The sequence below is a fragment of the Cyclopterus lumpus genome, chromosome 17, assembly GCF_009769545.1.
Source record: "Cyclopterus lumpus isolate fCycLum1 chromosome 17, fCycLum1.pri, whole genome shotgun sequence".
Taxonomy (NCBI): Eukaryota; Metazoa; Chordata; class Actinopteri; order Perciformes; family Cyclopteridae; genus Cyclopterus; species Cyclopterus lumpus.
The window spans coordinates 21,066,805-21,085,407 of NC_046982.1; the positions used below are offsets into that span (position 1 = coordinate 21,066,805).

Sequence of the window (18,603 nt, forward strand, 5' to 3'; positions counted from 1 at the left end):
TTTCCACAAACATCACATTTGAATGGTTTCTCTTTCGTGAGCACTTTTGATGGTGATTCATTGGATTTGTTGCCAGTGTTACATCCCACATGACTTACAAGGGCATCCTTATATTTCAGGGCATGTGCAGCAGATTCAGGTGCCCTGGTCTCCTTCCAGACATTGTCCCTGTCTTCACTTTCAGGTCCAGAATCTGACAACGCTTCTTGACAATCACCACAACTGACTTCAGTCTCAGAAGATTCTGAAGCCTTTTCATCATCAGTATTTGGATGTGAATGCCGATGTGGATTTAGGTTCCTGGCTGCTCCTGATCCCCCACAGTCCTCTCCATCAGGTTCTATTTTTATTGGTGTAGCTGACCTGCCGGCTGGAGGCTCCGCCTCTCTGTTGTCCTCCGTCTGGCTTTGATGAAGCCGTGAGGTCTGAGGTTTGTCATCTTCACTCTTTACAGTAACAACAGTGAATGAGAACTTGGTGATATCGGCCTCCTCCAGCACCGTAAGCTGCTCTCCCTCTAGACGGGTCCAGAGATCCTCCAGGTCCTCTTTTATGTGAAGGGGCTCTGGCTCCTCTTTTATGTGGAGGGGCTCCGGCTCCTCTTTTATGTGGAGGGGCTCTGGCTCCTCTTTTATGTAGAGGGGCTCTGGCTCCTCTTTTATGTGGAGGGGCTCTGGCTCTTCTTTTATGTGGAGGGGCTCCGGCTCTTCTTTTATGTAGAGGGGCTCTGGCTCCTCTTTTATGTGGAGGGGCTCTGGCTCCTCTTTTATGTAGAGGGGCTCTGGCTCCTCTTTTAAGTGGAGGGGCTCTGGCTCTTCTTTTATGTGGAGGGGCTCCGGCTCTTCTTTTATGTAGAGGGGCTCTGGCTCCTCTTTTATGTGGAGGGGCTCTGGCTCCTCTTTTATGTAGAGGGGCTCCGGGTCCTCCTGGTTCAGGTCCAGGCACTCAGGGGGGACATCTGCTGTAATCACAAACAGCTGCTGGACATCTGCAGGGAGCACATTATGAACAACGTGACTTCAGACTGATATCGACTTTCATTAGTGGAGACATTCAAGGAATTTGACTTCATGTTTATTTGTTGCTCTTCATGTACAAACACATAAATACATAAAACAATAACATTTGTAAACAGCAGTGCATTGGTGCAAAGGGCACTGGAATAAATATGGAATATTTAATGTAAAATATTGCTTTTATACGAGGTAGGAGGATATCACATATGTTGAATTGTAGTGGATTTTATATACACTTGCACATGTAAATAAGGTTATTTTTTAAATGAATACAGAAACAAAGTTATGATCATTAATTTAGTCCATATTAGTCCAGTGATCAGGTCTTTGCACTGGCTTCCTGTTGCTCAGAGAATAGACTTTAAAACACTCTGCTTGTGTACAAATCTCTTCATGGTCTAGCACCGAAGTACATGTGTGACATGTTAGAGCCATATGAACCATCTCGGGCTCTGGGAAGCTCAGGGAGTGGTCTCCTGCTGGTCCAGAGTCAGGACTAAACACGGGGAGGCTGCGTTTCACTTTTATGCTCAAATCTGGAACAGTCTTCCAGAAGATGTGAGACAGGCCTCAACTCTGACAATGTTTAAATCCAGGCTGAAAACGGTTCTATTTGACAACTGAAAGTATTTTATATGCACTCTTTGCTTTTAATATAATTAATATATTAATATTTTTATGGAATGATTTGATTTGCCTTTTTGTAATTTGATGTAGCTGTAAAGCACTTTAAATTGCCTTGTGTATGAATTGTGCTCTATAAATAAACTTGCCTTGCCCTTACGTTACGGCGTAAACAGGTTATGACTGCTGTTAGGTTGTAGTGGATTTTATATATATTTGCACATGTAGATAAGAGAAGTTTATGTTTTAAATTAATACATAAAGAAAGATATGATAATTAATTTGGGATATTATGAGGAATATTCTGGAGGAATGTATTGTGAAACATAAGAGAGGATCACTGTTTTATTATTCTGTTTTAATGACAAATGTAATGATTAACTGTATGATGCATGGGAATGAATGAATGTTTTATTGTTTAGACAATAGTTAAAATGGATGCCGATTGAAACCTAATGTGTTGTTTTTATTCGGAAGGCAGGATAATAGGGTTTTATTGTGAAGGGGAACTTCCTGTCCTTGACCGGAAGAGTGAGCTTTGACCTCGCCTGTTTACTAATTGGCGTAGCGAGTAGAACTGCTGCATCCTTTGAACTGACCAATGGAACTAACCTTTAGGTGTGAATTCATTTGCATGACCATACTAATAGCCGAGCATTTGTTCTGGGGAATGATGGTTCTACTGGTCTGGAGACTCGAGACAGCCCCGGTCTGTGGCTCCCTGGGAGCTGCACTCCGTCTGTGGAGAGTTCCTCCTTTCTGGCCCCACGATCGTGAACGCTACATGAGTATTATCTTTGCCATTAAATATTGTTAAACTTTAACTCGAATCCTGAATTTCCTGCGGCCACGGGACCCGGAGCTTTGAACACGAATCTTACACTGCGCATGCGCGACGGCCAAGATTCTTGGCGACTCGCCATCTCCTACGTCCGTTCCCTGGACACCGACGAGATGTGACATCATAAGTAAATGTTTAAATTACTTTAGACTTTTTTTTAATTATCAGTGGCGCAACCTGTAGTATGAAATGTGGCTTGAACATCTCCAGCAATATGTTGGTGAATGTGAGACGAATCTGGTGACCGAGACGGACCACCGCTGCAGCTGTTAAGTGAACACGACGCACCGGCCCGGTTTGGTCAAATGAAGGTTGTCGCTTGTTGTCGACGTCACTCCGGTCACAGAGAGGTGTCTTTGTCTTTTAACTCCGTTTCACGAAAGAGCTATTGAGCCCGGAAGTCCGAATCTGTGAATAGTTTTCCAACTTTACGACACATCTGCCTCACGCACGCAAACAAACAAAACCAGTTAATTCATAAACTAGTTAATCCGTGTTTAGTCTTTAAAAACATCCCATAAAAAGAACGTGACACAGAGGCTAAGCGATGGAAATGTGTGTTTCCTAGTTAGTCGACGTGGGTCCCGAGAGGCCGCTCCTACGAGACATCTGCCTCACGCACGCAAACAAAACCAGTTAATTTAAAACCAGTTAATTCAAAAACCAGTTAATCTCGCACACCGGGATCAGTAATGAAGAAGCACCGACCTGATGTGAGTCGCTCCTGTTCTCTTAGAGCACAAACGGAGTCCTCATAAGCTGCTGTTAATGTGTCCAACAGCCCAAAAGCCTCTTCAACGACCGCGTGGACTCGCTGCTTCACCAACAGTCTCAGCGTTTCTCCTCGAGACATGGCGACCAAGGCTGCGGCCGAATAGTCAATGATGACCTCCTAACGTCGATTCCTAACCACTTCTCCTTGACCTCTGTGGAAAACGACACGCGGTCAAGGAACGATGGGAAGGAGAGTTCATGAGGAGTTAGGAAAAGACAACGCGGTGTTCAGAGGATCTGACTCTACGTAGTTATGAAGAGACGGCAGGCGCATGTTAGTGACGTCAGTCTGCAGCGGTGAAACTACAATGTCCAGGAGATGGACTACAAAAACCTCCATCTTTGAAACTTCGTCCGTGTTCTTAAAGTGATGCGCCATAACAACAAAAACAACCTGTTTAATAGTATTACTTTAATATAAACAACCTGTTTCATTGTATTACTTTATTAACATAAACAACCTGGTTCATAGTATTACTTTAATATAAACAACCTGTTTCATTTCATTACTTTATTAATATAAACAACCTGGTTCATAGTATTACTTTATTAACATAAACAACCTGTTTCATTGTATTACTTTATTAACATAAACAACCTGTTTCATTGTATTACTTTATTAATATAAACAACATGGTTCATAGTATTACTTTATTAACATAAACAACCTGGTTCATAGTATTACTTTATTAACATAAACAACCTGGTTCATAGTATTACTTTATTAACATAAACAACCTGGTTCATAGTATTACTTTATTAATATAAACAACCTAGTTCATAGTATTACTTTATTAATATAAACAACCTGTTTCATTGTATTACTTTATTAATATAAACAACATGGTTCATAGTATTACTTTATTAACATAAACAACCTGGTTCATAGTATTACTTTATTAACATAAACAACCTGGTTCATAGTATTACTTTATTAACATAAACAACCTGGTTCATAGTATTACTTTATTAACATAAACAACATCGTACATAGTATTACTTTATTAACATAAACAACATCGTACATAGTATTACTTTATTAACATAAACAACCTGGTTCAAAGTATTATTTTATATTTATATTACACTCTGGTGCACTGACCTGTTTTTACCACCAGGGGTCAGTAGTCAGTAACTCTTCATGTCTGAGGGACAGCAGCTCTCTCCCTTTAGCTTTGAGCTTGAGGAAGTGTAATTCACCAGGCTGAACACCCTCGTGCTGTCCTCTTTGTTTACCTTTTATTACGTCTCCATGCTTCCACTGGTGAACCGTGTTTAACGGCACAGTAACACTTTATTCTTGAAAAATGATTTACAGGTGAAACCTATAATCAATATTATTGATTTGTTTTCAAAAGCTTACGGTCTCTTATTATTATCTAATTAATAATTATTCAAAATATATTTTTTTCAAAATGACAGATGTAGTACAACAAGGGGAGCCCCTAGATGTATGGTATTAATTATGTCAGCCTATACTTTATAACAGTGAAGCTATTGTGAATATTGTTTCCATAACATATTCAAAATAATTATTCAAAATATATTTTTTTCAAAATAACAGATGTAGTACAACAAAGGGGAGCCCCTTGATGTATGAAATACATTTTGGTTATAAAAAAGTATTTTACAGTGAAGCTATTGAATATTTTTGGAGTATGTATTTTACGGATTGCTCTTTGCAGACGGTCCCTGGGCTCACGTCTCCCAGCTGGCGGCACTTTGAGACCAATGTTATTGAAGGTTGTCGCTTGTTGTCGACGTCACTCCGGTCACAGAGAGGTGTCTTTGTCTTTTAACTCCGTTTAAGTCCGAATCTGTGAACATCTTTCCAACTTTACGACACATCTGCAGTTCGGTATTATAGTAATTATTAATTACTTTGAATATTTTATGGAAACAATATTCAATAGCTCCACTGTAGGATGGTGTAGGCTGACATAATTAATATCGTACATCAATGGGCTCCTCTTGTTGTACTACAGCTAATTGATATTATTCATATATATGTGAAACTATTTGCTAACCTGTAGACAATAGTACAAATAAAATAAAAGGCTTTCTAGGTGACACAAGACACTAATTGGACCAGGCAGTTAAATACTGTCTCTACTTTTCCGCTAACTATCCATCAAATCTTTTCCAAGAAGCTTCCTGAGTTTATAGTTACATAGAAGCTTATTTCTAGAGAATCATACAAATCAATGGGATCTGTGAGAAGAAGTGTTAACAAAGTTTCAGTAACATAAAGTAAACTTTCAAAAGTCTCTTTATGTAGATTGTAAAACATTACAGGGAAAATGCATTTTAAATACAGATGTATATTTGTACAGTTTTTAGTTTCCTCCATCACAGACACTCAGTATGTTGTCATTGTTTTGAATAAAGATTCATCAAATGTTTAGAAAACACTTTGCCTTCCATCTCATTTACAAACAAATGACAGGAAATATTTAAAAACTATCAACATATTTTTTTAATAAACAAAAATGAAAGAGTACAACTTATATCATTAATCCGTCACTACTGGAAGAAACACATTCTATCCTGTGTGGACTCTCATGTGTGTCTTCAGATTTTGCTTCAGGCTTAATCTTTTCCCACAAACATCACAACCAAATGGTTTCTCTTCTGTGTGGACTCTCATGTGTCTCTTCAAAATTCCCTGTTGATTGAATCTTTTCCCACAAACATCACAACCAAATGGTTTCTCTTCTGTGTGGACTCTCATGTGTTTCTTCAGATGTCCCTGTTGATTGAATCTTTTCCCACAAACATCACAACCAAATGGTTTCTCTCCTGTGTGGACTATCATATGTGTCTTCAGATGTCCCTGTTGATTGAATCTTTTCCCACAAACATCACAACCAAATGGTTTCTCTCCTGTGTGGATTATCATGTGTGCCTTCAGACTTCCCTGTGCTGTAAATCTTTTCCCACAAACATCACAACCAAATGGTTTCTCTCCTGTGTGGACTATCATATGTGTCTTCAGATGTCCCTGTCGATTGAATCTTTTCCCACAAACATCACAACCAAATGGTTTCTCTCCTGTGTGGATTCTCATGTGTGCCTTCAGACTTCCCTGTCCTGTAAATCTTTTCCCACAAACATCACATTTGAATGGTTTCTCTTTCGTGAGCACTTTTGATGGTGATTCATTGGATTTGTTGCCAGTGTTACATCCCACATGACTTACAAGGGCATCCTTATATTTCAGGGCATGTGCAGCAGACTCAGGTGCCCTGGTCTCCTTCCAGACATTGTCCCTGTCTTCACTTTCAGGTCCAGAATCTGACAACGCTTCTTGACAATCACCACAACTGACTTCAGTCTCAGAAGATTCTGAAGCCTTTTCATCATCAGTATTTGGATGTGAATGCCGATGTGGATTTAGGTTCCTGGCTGCTCCTGATCCCCCACAGTCCTCTCCATCAGGTTCTATTTTTATTGGTGTAGCTGACCTGCCGGCTGGAGGCTCCGCCTCTCTGTTGTCCTCCGTCTGGCTTTGATGAAGCCGTGAGGTCTGAGGTTTGTCATCTTCACTCTTTACAGTAACAACAGTGAATGAGAACTTGGTGATATCGGCCTCCTCCAGCACCGTAAGCTGCTCTCCCTCTAGACGGGTCCAGAGATCCTCCAGGTCCTCTTTTATGTGAAGGGGCTCTGGCTCCTCTTTTATGTGGAGGGGCTCCGGCTCCTCTTTTATGTGGAGGGGCTCTGGCTCCTCTTTTATGTAGAGGGGCTCTGGCTCCTCTTTTATGTGGAGGGGCTCTGGCTCTTCTTTTATGTGGAGGGGCTCCGGCTCTTCTTTTATGTAGAGGGGCTCTGGCTCCTCTTTTATGTGGAGGGGCTCTGGCTCCTCTTTTATGTAGAGGGGCTCTGGCTCCTCTTTTAAGTGGAGGGGCTCTGGCTCTTCTTTTATGTGGAGGGGCTCCGGCTCTTCTTTTATGTAGAGGGGCTCTGGCTCCTCTTTTATGTGGAGGGGCTCTGGCTCCTCTTTTATGTAGAGGGGCTCCGGGTCCTCCTGGTTCAGGTCCAGGCACTCAGGGGGGACATCTGCTGTAATCACAAACAGCTGCTGGACATCTGCAGGGAGCACATTATGAACAACGTGACTTCAGACTGATATCGACTTTCATTAGTGGAGACATTCAAGGAATTTGACTTCATGTTTATTTGTTGCTCTTCATGTACAAACACATAAATACATAAAACAATAACATTTGTAAACAGCAGTGCATTGGTGCAAAGGGCACTGGAATAAATATGGAATATTTAATGTAAAATATTGCTTTTATACGAGGTAGGAGGATATCACATATGTTGAATTGTAGTGGATTTTATATACACTTGCACATGTAAATAAGGTTATTTTTTAAATGAATACAGAAACAAAGTTATGATCATTAATTTAGTCCATATTAGTCCAGTGATCAGGTCTTTGCACTGGCTTCCTGTTGCTCAGAGAATAGACTTTAAAACACTCTGCTTGTGTACAAATCTCTTCATGGTCTAGCACCGAAGTACATGTGTGACATGTTAGAGCCATATGAACCATCTCGGGCTCTGGGAAGCTCAGGGAGTGGTCTCCTGCTGGTCCAGAGTCAGGACTAAACACGGGGAGGCTGCGTTTCACTTTTATGCTCAAATCTGGAACAGTCTTCCAGAAGATGTGAGACAGGCCTCAACTCTGACAATGTTTAAATCCAGGCTGAAAACGGTTCTATTTGACAACTGAAAGTATTTTATATGCACTCTTTGCTTTTAATATAATTAATATATTAATATTTTTATGGAATGATTTGATTTGCCTTTTTGTAATTTGATGTAGCTGTAAAGCACTTTAAATTGCCTTGTGTATGAATTGTGCTCTATAAATAAACTTGCCTTGCCCTTACGTTACGGCGTAAACAGGTTATGACTGCTGTTAGGTTGTAGTGGATTTTATATATATTTGCACATGTAGATAAGAGAAGTTTATGTTTTAAATTAATACATAAAGAAAGATATGATAATTAATTTGGGATATTATGAGGAATATTCTGGAGGAATGTATTGTGAAACATAAGAGAGGATCACTGTTTTATTATTCTGTTTTAATGACAAATGTAATGATTAACTGTATGATGCATGGGAATGAATGAATGTTTTATTGTTTAGACAATAGTTAAAATGGATGCCGATTGAAACCTAATGTGTTGTTTTTATTCGGAAGGCAGGATAATAGGGTTTTATTGTGAAGGGGAACTTCCTGTCCTTGACCGGAAGAGTGAGCTTTGACCTCGCCTGTTTACTAATTGGCGTAGCGAGTAGAACTGCTGCATCCTTTGAACTGACCAATGGAACTAACCTTTAGGTGTGAATTCATTTGCATGACCATACTAATAGCCGAGCATTTGTTCTGGGGAATGATGGTTCTACTGGTCTGGAGACTCGAGACAGCCCCGGTCTGTGGCTCCCTGGGAGCTGCACTCCGTCTGTGGAGAGTTCCTCCTTTCTGGCCCCACGATCGTGAACGCTACATGAGTATTATCTTTGCCATTAAATATTGTTAAACTTTAACTCGAATCCTGAATTTCCTGCGGCCACGGGACCCGGAGCTTTGAACACGAATCTTACACTGCGCATGCGCGACGGCCAAGATTCTTGGCGACTCGCCATCTCCTACGTCCGTTCCCTGGACACCGACGAGATGTGACATCATAAGTAAATGTTTAAATTACTTTAGACTTTTTTTTAATTATCAGTGGCGCAACCTGTAGTATGAAATGTGGCTTGAACATCTCCAGCAATATGTTGGTGAATGTGAGACGAATCTGGTGACCGAGACGGACCACCGCTGCAGCTGTTAAGTGAACACGACGCACCGGCCCGGTTTGGTCAAATGAAGGTTGTCGCTTGTTGTCGACGTCACTCCGGTCACAGAGAGGTGTCTTTGTCTTTTAACTCCGTTTCACGAAAGAGCTATTGAGCCCGGAAGTCCGAATCTGTGAATAGTTTTCCAACTTTACGACACATCTGCCTCACGCACGCAAACAAACAAAACCAGTTAATTCATAAACTAGTTAATCCGTGTTTAGTCTTTAAAAACATCCCATAAAAAGAACGTGACACAGAGGCTAAGCGATGGAAATGTGTGTTTCCTAGTTAGTCGACGTGGGTCCCGAGAGGCCGCTCCTACGACACATCTGCCTCACGCACGCAAACAAAACCAGTTAATTTAAAACCAGTTAATCTCGCACACCGGGATCAGTAATGAAGAAGCACCGACCTGATGTGAGTCGCTCCTGTTCTCTTAGAGCACAAACGGAGTCCTCATAAGCTGCTGTTAATGTGTCCAACAGCCCAAAAGCCTCTTCAACGACCGCGTGGACTCGCTGCTTCACCAACAGTCTCAGCGTTTCTCCTCGAGACATGGCGACCAAGGCTGCGGCCGAATAGTCAATGATGACCTCCTAACGTCGATTCCTAACCACTTCTCCTTGACCTCTGTGGAAAACGACACGCGGTCAAGGAACGATGGGAAGGAGAGTTCATGAGGAGTTAGGAAAAGACAACGCGGTGTTCAGAGGATCTGACTCTACGTAGTTATGAAGAGACGGCAGGCGCATGTTAGTGACGTCAGTCTGCAGCGGTGAAACTACAATGTCCAGGAGATGGACTACAAAAACCTCCATCTTTGAAACTTCGTCCGTGTTCTTAAAGTGATGCGCCATAACAACAAAAACAACCTGTTTAATAGTATTACTTTAATATAAACAACCTGTTTCATAGTATTACTTTATTAACATAAACAACCTGGTTCAAAGTATTATTTTATATTTGTTACACTCTGGTGCACTGACCTGTTTTCACCACCAGGGGTCAGTAGTCAGTAACTCTTCATGTCTGAGGGACAGCAGCTCTCTCCCTTTAGCTTTGAGCTTGAGGAAGTGTAATTCACCAGGCTGAACACCCTCGTGCTGTCCTCTTTGTTTACCTTTTATTACGTCTCCATGCTTCCACTGGTGAACCGTGTTTAACGGCACAGTAACACTTTATTCTTGAAAAATGATTTACAGGTGAAACCTACAATCAATATTATTGATTTGTTTTCAAAAGCTTCAGGTCTCTGTCTGAATTTAAAGCTGTTTTTTAATTAGCTTTTGAAATATTTGAACCCAGCCCAATGAAGTGTACACCGTCGATATTTATTTATAGCGCGCTATAAAGCTTGGATAGCGGTCGGTTTTAACACTCAGACTTAATAATTTGTGACAAACCCTGAAGGAGATTCAACAGCTATGAATCTCTCCCAGCCGGTAGACAAAAAGAAGTCCGACTAAAAGCCCGGGGTCTCCCAGTAGTATTTCTCTGCTTATCAAAGCCAGTGTGTGTAGGCAATAAATGTGTCAATATTAGTGTGTGTAGGGAATAAGTGTGTCCATATCAGTGTGTGTGTCCATATCAGTGTGTGTAGGGAATAAGTGTGTCCATATCAGTGTGTAGCCGTGGGGATGGAGCTCAACTCAACTCACCTCTGGATGACGACGACGTCGTGAAGACCTCATTCATCAGATCGATCTCAATTTGTATTTGTAAATGATGAATCCTCAATGACCACCAACGTTAATCACGGAGTTCCACAAGGTTCTGTGCTTGGACCAATTTTATTTACCTTATATATGCTTCCTTTGGGCAACATTATCAGGAAACACTCCATAATCTTCCATTGCTATGCAGACGATACTCAATTATATCTATCGATCAAACCAGACGAGACCAACCAGCTCGCTAAAATTCAAGAATATCTTAAAGACATAAAAACATGGATGACCTGTGACTTCCTGATGTTAAACAAAACTGAAGTTATTTTACTGGGCCCTGAACACCTCAGAGATCAATTATCTGGTGATGTGGTTTCTGTAGATGGCATTTCCCTGGCATCCAACACCACTGTAAAGAATCTAGGCGTTATCTTTGACCGAGACTTGTCCTTTAACTCCCACGTTAAGCAAGTCTCAAGGATCGCATTTTTTCATCTACGTAACATTTCAAAAATCAGGCACATCTTGTCCCAAAAAGATGCAGAAAAGCTGGTTCACGCGTTTGTTACTTCCAGACTAGATTACTGCAACTCCTTATTATCAGGCTGCTCTAATAAGTCTCTTAAATCCCTCCAGTTGATCCAGAATGCTGCAGCTCGTGTACTCACAAAAACTAAGAAAAGAGATCACATGACTCCTGTATTAGCTGCTCTGCACTGGCTCCCTGTAAAATCAAGAATCACATTTAAAATTCTTCTCACCTACAAAGCCTTGATTGGTGATGCACCATCATATCTTAAGGAGCTTGTAGTACCATCTTGCCCCACTAGAGAGCTGCGCTCACTAAATGCGGGGCTACTTGTGGTTCCTGGAGTCCTAACAAGTAGGATGGGAGCAAGAGCCTTCAGTTACCAAGCTCCTCTTTTATGGAACCAGCTTCCACTTTCAGTCCAGGAGGCAGACAGTCACCTCATTCAAGAATAGACTTAAGACTTTCCTCTTTAATAGTGCTTATAGTTATGGCTGAATCAGGTTTGCCCTGGTGGAGCCCCTTGATATGCTGCTATAGGCTTATAGGCTGCTGGGGGATGTTTTAGGATACACTGAGCACCTATCTCCTCTTCTCTCTCTCTCTCCTTATGGATGAATTTACATCTCTCCATTGCACCTTATTAACTCTGCTTCCTCCCCGGAGTCGTTGTGACTTCACGTCTCATAGGGTCCATTGGACCTGGAGGTGTCTGATGCTGGTGAGCCGGCCTCCCATTGGCCCTGCTGATGCCCCGCCCCCCCTCCTCTCTACCTCCTTCTGTTTCATGGATTGGAGTTCCATTCATACATTGTCATATTCATGTAATGTATTTATGTAACTCTGTAACTCTGTTCATTCTGTACACATGACATCTATTCATCTGTCCATCCGGGGAGAGGGATCCTCCTCTGTTGCTCTCCTGAAGGTTTCTTTCCTTTTTTCCCTGTCAAAGGTTATTTTTGGGGAGTTTTTCCTGATCCGATGTGAGGTCAAAGGTCAGGGATGTCGTATGTGTACAGATTGTAAAGCCCTCTGAGGATAATTTGTAATTTGTGATATTGGGCTATACAAAATAAACTGAATTGAATTCGGCAGGTGACGTCTCCATCCAGGAACTGATTAATTGATGGCTCAAAAATGACTTTAGTTAAACTGCAATGCAGTCGGTATTTATTTAACACAAGATAAAAATAAAAAAAGGGTTAACAGCTAAATAGTTTGCAACACCCGTAAATAATGCCTTACAGTGACCTCTCAGTAGTACACATTAATACAAGACTCTGATAAAAATGTATAAAAGCAATAACATCGTAGTACAGATTATATCGGTTACATACATCACACAAAGATTATATTGTAGAGTGCACACACTACAGAGGGACATAGTTAGCCGCTCCCGTTATGCGGTCCGCAGCGTAAAAACACCTTAATCCTAGAGTACTTCAATATAAGAAGATGGGTAATCGATACTGCAGAGACAAGCAGATATATAAACACTTCTTTGTGCTGCTGCCCTGGAATGCGTCGAGTCAGCAGATATTATGCACATGTTTTCGCAGTCATTAGGAGGACAAAGTCGTAAAAAAAACACGTAATTACCAGGAGAAATGCCCCTCCCCCATTATCATTAAGGCCGGAAGATGTCCCGGTCACATGCATTTATATATTGTTTCTCATGGCCCCGAGGCCCGGTTGACCCCCCAGCCGCATGTGTACCTGTTTCTGGCCTATTCATCCAGAGCTTTCTATCATGTGACCTGAGAGAGAGAGAGAGAGAGAGAGAGAGAGAGAGAGAGAGAGAGAGAGAGAGAGAGAAACATATTCTATCCTGTGTGGACTCTTATGTGTTTCTTCAGAGTTCCACTTCTTGCAAAGCTTTTCCCACAAACATCACAACTGAATGGTTTCTCTCCTGTGTGGAGTATCATGTGCGACTGCATATGTTGCTTTAGGCCAAATCCTCTCCCACAAACATCACAACTGAATGGTTTCTCTCCTGTGTGGAGTCTTGCATGCCTTTTCAAAGACATCCGCTCTGGAAATCTTTTCCCACAAACATCACAACTGAATGGTTTCTCACCTGTGTGGGTTCTGATGTGTGAATTCAGATGTCCCCGGTTTAGAAATCTTTTCCCACAAACATCACAACCAAATGGTCTCATTTGTCCGTGGATTCTGATGTGTTCCTGTATTGCCCAGGTCTCCTTCCAGACATTGTCTTTATGTTTAGTTCCAGAATCTGACAAAGATTCTTTCCAATCACTACAACTGACTTCAGTCTTAGAAGGTTCTGAAGCCATTTCATCATAATCAGCATCAGCATTTGGATGTGAATGACGATGTGGATTTAGGTTTATGGCTGGTCCTGATCCCCCACAGTCCTCTCCATCAGTTTGTGTTTTTATTGGTGTAGCTGACCTGCCGGCTGGAGGCTCCGCCTCTCTGTAGTCCTCCGTCTGGCTTTGATGAAGCCGTGAGGTCTGAGGTTTGTCATCTTCACTCTTTACAGTAACAACAGTGAATGAGAACTTGGTGATATCGGCCTCCTCCAGCACCGTAAGCTGCTCTCCCTCTAGACGGGTCCAGAGATCCTCTAGGTCCTCTTTTATGTGGAGGGGCTCCGGGTCCTCTTTTATGTGGAGGGGCTCCGGCTCCTCTTTTATGTGGAGGGGCTCCGGGTCCTCTTTTATGTGGAGGGGCTCCAGTTCCTCCTGGTTTAGGTCCAGGCACTCAGGGGGGACATCGGCTTTGATCACAAACAGCTGCTGGACATCTGCAGGGAGCACATTAATGTGTTAATACCATCACTAAGTATTTAAACTATGGAATATATTATACGCTCTTAAAAATACATGTGCATGTTTTTTTCATCAATAAATTCACTTCAGAGTGTTTGAGGCGAGAAATCAAACCTTACATTTTAAAATAGTGATAGTTTCATGACACCGTTTGTGGAGTTGAAACGCTCAACAAACAAGTTGCGTCTCAAGCAGACTGATCAGAATCCATCACGGCGTTCGCCTCACAATGCATGCTGGGTAGATGAACACGTGACAACCTCACCAGAGCGAGGCGGACGCAGGTTTTAGAGCCAGGCTCTCCACCTACTGCATGACCCCAGTGCATGATGGGAAAGGCCTGGCTGTCGCCAGATCAAGGAGCTGATTGGCTCTTTGATTTTGTAATAGTTCGGGCTATTAGTGTCAGGTTTAATCTAAAATCATATCGTGGTTGATAATAAAACGAGTATGTAGACTGTGAATAATAATGAAAATGCACAAACCTGATCTGTGCAGCTGAACTCGAGGGTTGAAAACAGCCTCCAGTAGTTTGTGTCGTCGCTCCGTTTCTCTTAAACGAGAAACTTCCTCCTCATAATCTGCTGCGAATCTGTCAATCAGCCCCAAAGTCTGTTCAGAAGCCGCGTGGAGTCTCTGCTTCACCAACAGTCTCAGCATTTCTACTTGAGACATGGAGACAAAAGGTTGCCGTTGAATAATCAAATAATTAGCTCCGAACGTCGATTCCTAACCACTTCTCCTTGACCTCTGTGGAAAGCGTCACGCGGTCAAGGAACGATGGGAAGGAGAGTTCATGAGGAGTTAGGAAACGACAACGCGGTGTTCAGATCACAACAATGTGCAGACAATAGATTATGAAACACCGCAACTCGGTGTGACCTAGAAGTGTTGACTTGGTGTTTTAAATTGTAATGTTGATTCAAAGGATGATAATCATAAACATGACTCAGACTAAAGGACCAGCATTCCTCTTCCCACTGAAGAGCTCGTCCAGTTGAACCCTTTCATCAGAGCTTCTGGAGCTCAAGTCAAGACTGCTTTGTTGTTCATTTGTTTCATAACTGCCTGAATCATAATGATGTTAATTAAAGTGTTTCAATAAAGTTAATTTCTAGATAAAGTTGAACCTCATTGTTCAACACAGGAATACAGTTTTAAGCTCCAGAGATTGAGTTGCTGAGTTACATTTGTAATCATATTTCAATGGGTCCTGTTTAGATTAAAGGGTTTAATATCTACATTTAGAACAAAAGTTTATCTTCCAGTTAATAATCATCGTTATAGTTGTGTGGTTATACACACACACGGTTAATAATAGACGTTACGAGGCATTTATTTGACTATTCGACCTCAACCCATTTCTTCGCTCCTCGCTTGAACCGGAAGTTGTTCGGCCGCCATGTTGAAGACTCAAAAGGTCTCCACGTGTAAATCCCCTGTAAGGTTTAAAGTTCCTCCCTGATGAATGTAACCAGAGGAGAGCTGGGAACGAACCACATTCACCAAAAGTCTCACAACTACAATGAATGAGCTGGAAACGGACCCGGATGTGACTCGAAGCCGTAAAACGAGCACGAAGCCCGGATCAGTAATGAAGAAGCACCGACCTGGTGTGGGTCGCTCCTGTTCTCTTAGAGCAGACACGTCCTCCTCATAGTCTGCTATCAACCTGTCAATCAGCCCCAACGTGTCTCCAGAAGCCGCGTGGACTCGCTGCTTCACCAACAGTCTCAGCGTTTCTCCTCGAGACATGGCGACCAACACAGGAGGAGACCGAGGAGGAGCCGGTCCACAGAGTCTCAGCACAACGCATGCGCGGTAGATGTGTGTACAACTGGCTCTGACGTCACCGCTTCTTCACAGACTGCGTGGCCCGGTGCATGATGGGAAATGCCTCGCACAGGAAACAGGAAACAAGATACCAAAACGTGTGTGTATATATATATATATATATATATATATATATATATATATATATATATATATATGTATATATATATATATATATATATATATATATATATATATATATATATATATATATATATATATATGTATATATATATATATATATATATATATATATATATGTATATATATATATATATGTATATATATATCTATATATATATATATATATATATATATATATATATATATATATATATATATATATATATATATATATATATAGGGGGGTTTTGTTTCTGGGGTAAAGTGAGCCTACTGTCTGATCCATACTCCGGAGCAGAAGGTGGCGGTAACCAAATATAGGGGTGCCAACCGCCGTTAAAAAACAATAAGAAGAAGAAGAAGAAGAAGAAAAACTCCAGATCCTGACAGTTTCACTTCCTCAGAAGCGACTGCACTTTGAGCTCTGATCTAACAACATGTGAACGGGGCCTGTCAGCTGCTGCACTTCACCGCCATGTTGGTTACACCCATCTGTAAAACTGTAGATCTGAAGGGGAAAGATATGGACACAGTGGGGTTCCCTTTGTTGGAGAGCAGGGAGAAGAGGGGGAGGGGGTTAAAGCTTGGTTCATTCCAGGACGAAGAGGGGGAGGAGGTTAAAGCTTGGTTCATTCCAGGAAGAAGATCAGCGCTGGGATTATGAACTTTGTTTCCTCATTTACAAAGTTTTACTCAGTTAAAATCTGAAGACAAACTCTGAGTTTGAACTGTGTGGTCTCTTTATGTGAGAAACACCTCCAGCCTCATTATGATGTTTCTCCATTAAAGAAACACCAGCTGGTGGACCCCTCCAACCAGCTCCAGGAGAACATCTGCTCTCATCATGATGAGGTGATGAAGATCTTCTGTCGTACTGATCAGCAGTGTATCTGCTACCTCTGCTTAATGGATGAACATAAAGGCCACGACACCGTCTCTGTGACACTCGACAGTCAACTCTCTCTGACTGCCAACATTACCGCAACAACACGCTCCTGTAGGTACATGCTCCAGACTAGGAGTGTACCTGGATCACAGAGCAGGTATTCTGTCCTTCTACAGCGTCTCTGAAACCATGACTCTCCTCCACAGAATCCAGACCACATTCACTCAGCCTCTCTATGCTGGACTTGGGTTGTATTATTCATCTGGAGACACTGCTGAGTTCTGTAAACTCAAATAGACAAAAGTGATTTAAGGGACAGCTGGTTAAAGTTTGGGTTTTAATTCTTAAACTTATTTTGTTTACATCATTGTTGTTGGGAGCAGACTTTTCTTCACCTGTCAATCAAACCTTGTGGGAGGTACTTGTACATCTTGTTGTTGTGTAAATGTCTGAGTTCCTGTAGGTGGCGCTCCTTCCTCTGTGTGTTCATACATGGAGGCTCTCACTGCTCATGAACTAACTTTTCTCTGCATGAACATTTAAACTTCTCTGAGCTCTAAATGTCTGATGAATATTTTTATTGATGCTTTTATGTTGTTGTTTATTCAGATGGTTTAACATGCACAAGTTGTTAGTGGAGTGAGGAGCTTCAGGAATGCAGTTGATCAATCACCTTTTCAGACAGAAGCAGAGTCGTTTACTGAGAACGGCTGTTGGAGTTTCTCAGAGGACAGTCGTTTGGTTTCTCTCATCGTCTCACTAAACCTGTACTTTGATTCTTTAACCCTGTCTGTGTCTTTACTACTAAATGATTATTACGTGTTCAGCCTCAGCTGTGTGAGCTTAAGAATGAAATGAAACACCTGGTCCTCATAAAAAGCCAAACTGGATGTTGAAAGAAGTGCTACGCTGACGACACACACAACTTTACATAAAAACTGCCCAGAGCCCCTCTGCAGCCATCTCATGGCTCACCGCCTGTCTTGGGGAGATGAAGACGTGGATGAGCAACAACTTTCTCCAGCTAAACAGTAGCAAAACTGAAGCCCTCCTTGTTGGCCCTCCACACCAGGTTCAGTCATCCTCCATAACTCATCTTATGGAACCAAATCCAGGCCAATAGTTTTGCTCGTTTGAAAAAAAAGATTTGAACCGGAAAATTCAAGTTTTGGTCTTGAACATTGAAAAATTCAACAATGTATTCGAAATAAAAATAACTGTATGAAAATTGTTGTTGGTTTAAATATAATTTAGATTCAGTTTATCCTTCGAGTAAAATATATTTTTTCATTTTTCAGTAGCAGATTTAATATTTTCAACTTTTGGCAGGGATCTGGCGTGGGGGGCGTGGTTTCAACTACAGGGGCGTGGTATCATGAGTGACAGCTTAACAAAAAAGGCGGAGGGCCTGCCTCAACTACCGCAATGCATGCCGGTTAGATTAGTGTCTTGCTCCCGACTTGCTCTGACGTCATGCACACGTGGTCAACGATACTTTCACGAGAGCGAGGCGGCCGTCGGTTTTAGAGCCAGGAGCCGCAGGAGCTCTCCATCGACTGCGTGGCCCAGTGCATGATGGGAAACGCCTGGCTGTCGCCACATCAGAGAGCTGATTGGCTCTTAGAACTGACAACAGACACCACGTGT

The 18,603-nt window shown here is 41.8% G+C and overlaps 2 protein-coding genes across 2 annotated transcripts; both read right to left on the minus strand.

Moving 5' to 3' along the window:
* Window positions 1-5,797: 5,797 nt before the first annotated feature.
* Window positions 5,798-10,808, minus strand: LOC117746405 (gastrula zinc finger protein XlCGF8.2DB-like). The gene is made up of 3 exons (XM_034555503.1): window positions 10,776-10,808; window positions 10,438-10,462; window positions 5,798-6,399 (listed from the first exon to the last, which is right to left on the minus strand). The coding sequence occupies exons 1-3, from the start codon at window positions 10,806-10,808 to the stop codon at window positions 5,798-5,800; spliced, it is 660 nt and encodes a 219-aa protein (XP_034411394.1).
* A 1,682-nt stretch (window positions 10,809-12,490) lies between these two features.
* On the minus strand, window positions 12,491-15,940 carry LOC117746052 (zinc finger and SCAN domain-containing protein 12-like). The gene is made up of 3 exons (XM_034554846.1): window positions 15,725-15,940; window positions 14,600-14,779; window positions 12,491-14,089 (listed from the first exon to the last, which is right to left on the minus strand). The coding sequence occupies exons 1-3, from the start codon at window positions 15,867-15,869 to the stop codon at window positions 13,140-13,142; spliced, it is 1,275 nt and encodes a 424-aa protein (XP_034410737.1). The 5' UTR covers window positions 15,870-15,940; the 3' UTR covers window positions 12,491-13,139.
* Window positions 15,941-18,603: the final 2,663 nt, after the last annotated feature.

What these genes read in the sequence shown, in the direction of transcription:
- LOC117746405 (XM_034555503.1), bottom strand. Translation starts at nt 10,808, where the DNA reads ATGAGGTCTTCACGACGTCGTCGTCATCCAGAG. An exon ending in GACGTCGTCGTCATCCAGAG is followed by an intron (nt 10,463 to 10,775) that starts GTGAGTTGAGTT and finishes CAAGCTTTATAG; the next exon opens with CGCGCTATAAATAAATATCG. An exon ending in TATAAATAAATATCGACGGT is followed by an intron (nt 6,400 to 10,437) that starts GTACACTTCATT and finishes CACCATCAAAAG; the next exon opens with TGCTCACGAAAGAGAAACCA.
- LOC117746052 (XM_034554846.1), bottom strand. Translation starts at nt 15,869, where the DNA reads ATGTCTCGAGGAGAAACGCTGAGACTGTTGGTGAAGCAGCGAGTCCAC. An exon ending in ACAGGAGCGACCCACACCAG is followed by an intron (nt 14,780 to 15,724) that starts GTCGGTGCTTCT and finishes CCATGTCTCAAG; the next exon opens with TAGAAATGCTGAGACTGTTG. An exon ending in AGTTCAGCTGCACAGATCAG is followed by an intron (nt 14,090 to 14,599) that starts GTTTGTGCATTT and finishes TGCTCCCTGCAG; the next exon opens with ATGTCCAGCAGCTGTTTGTG.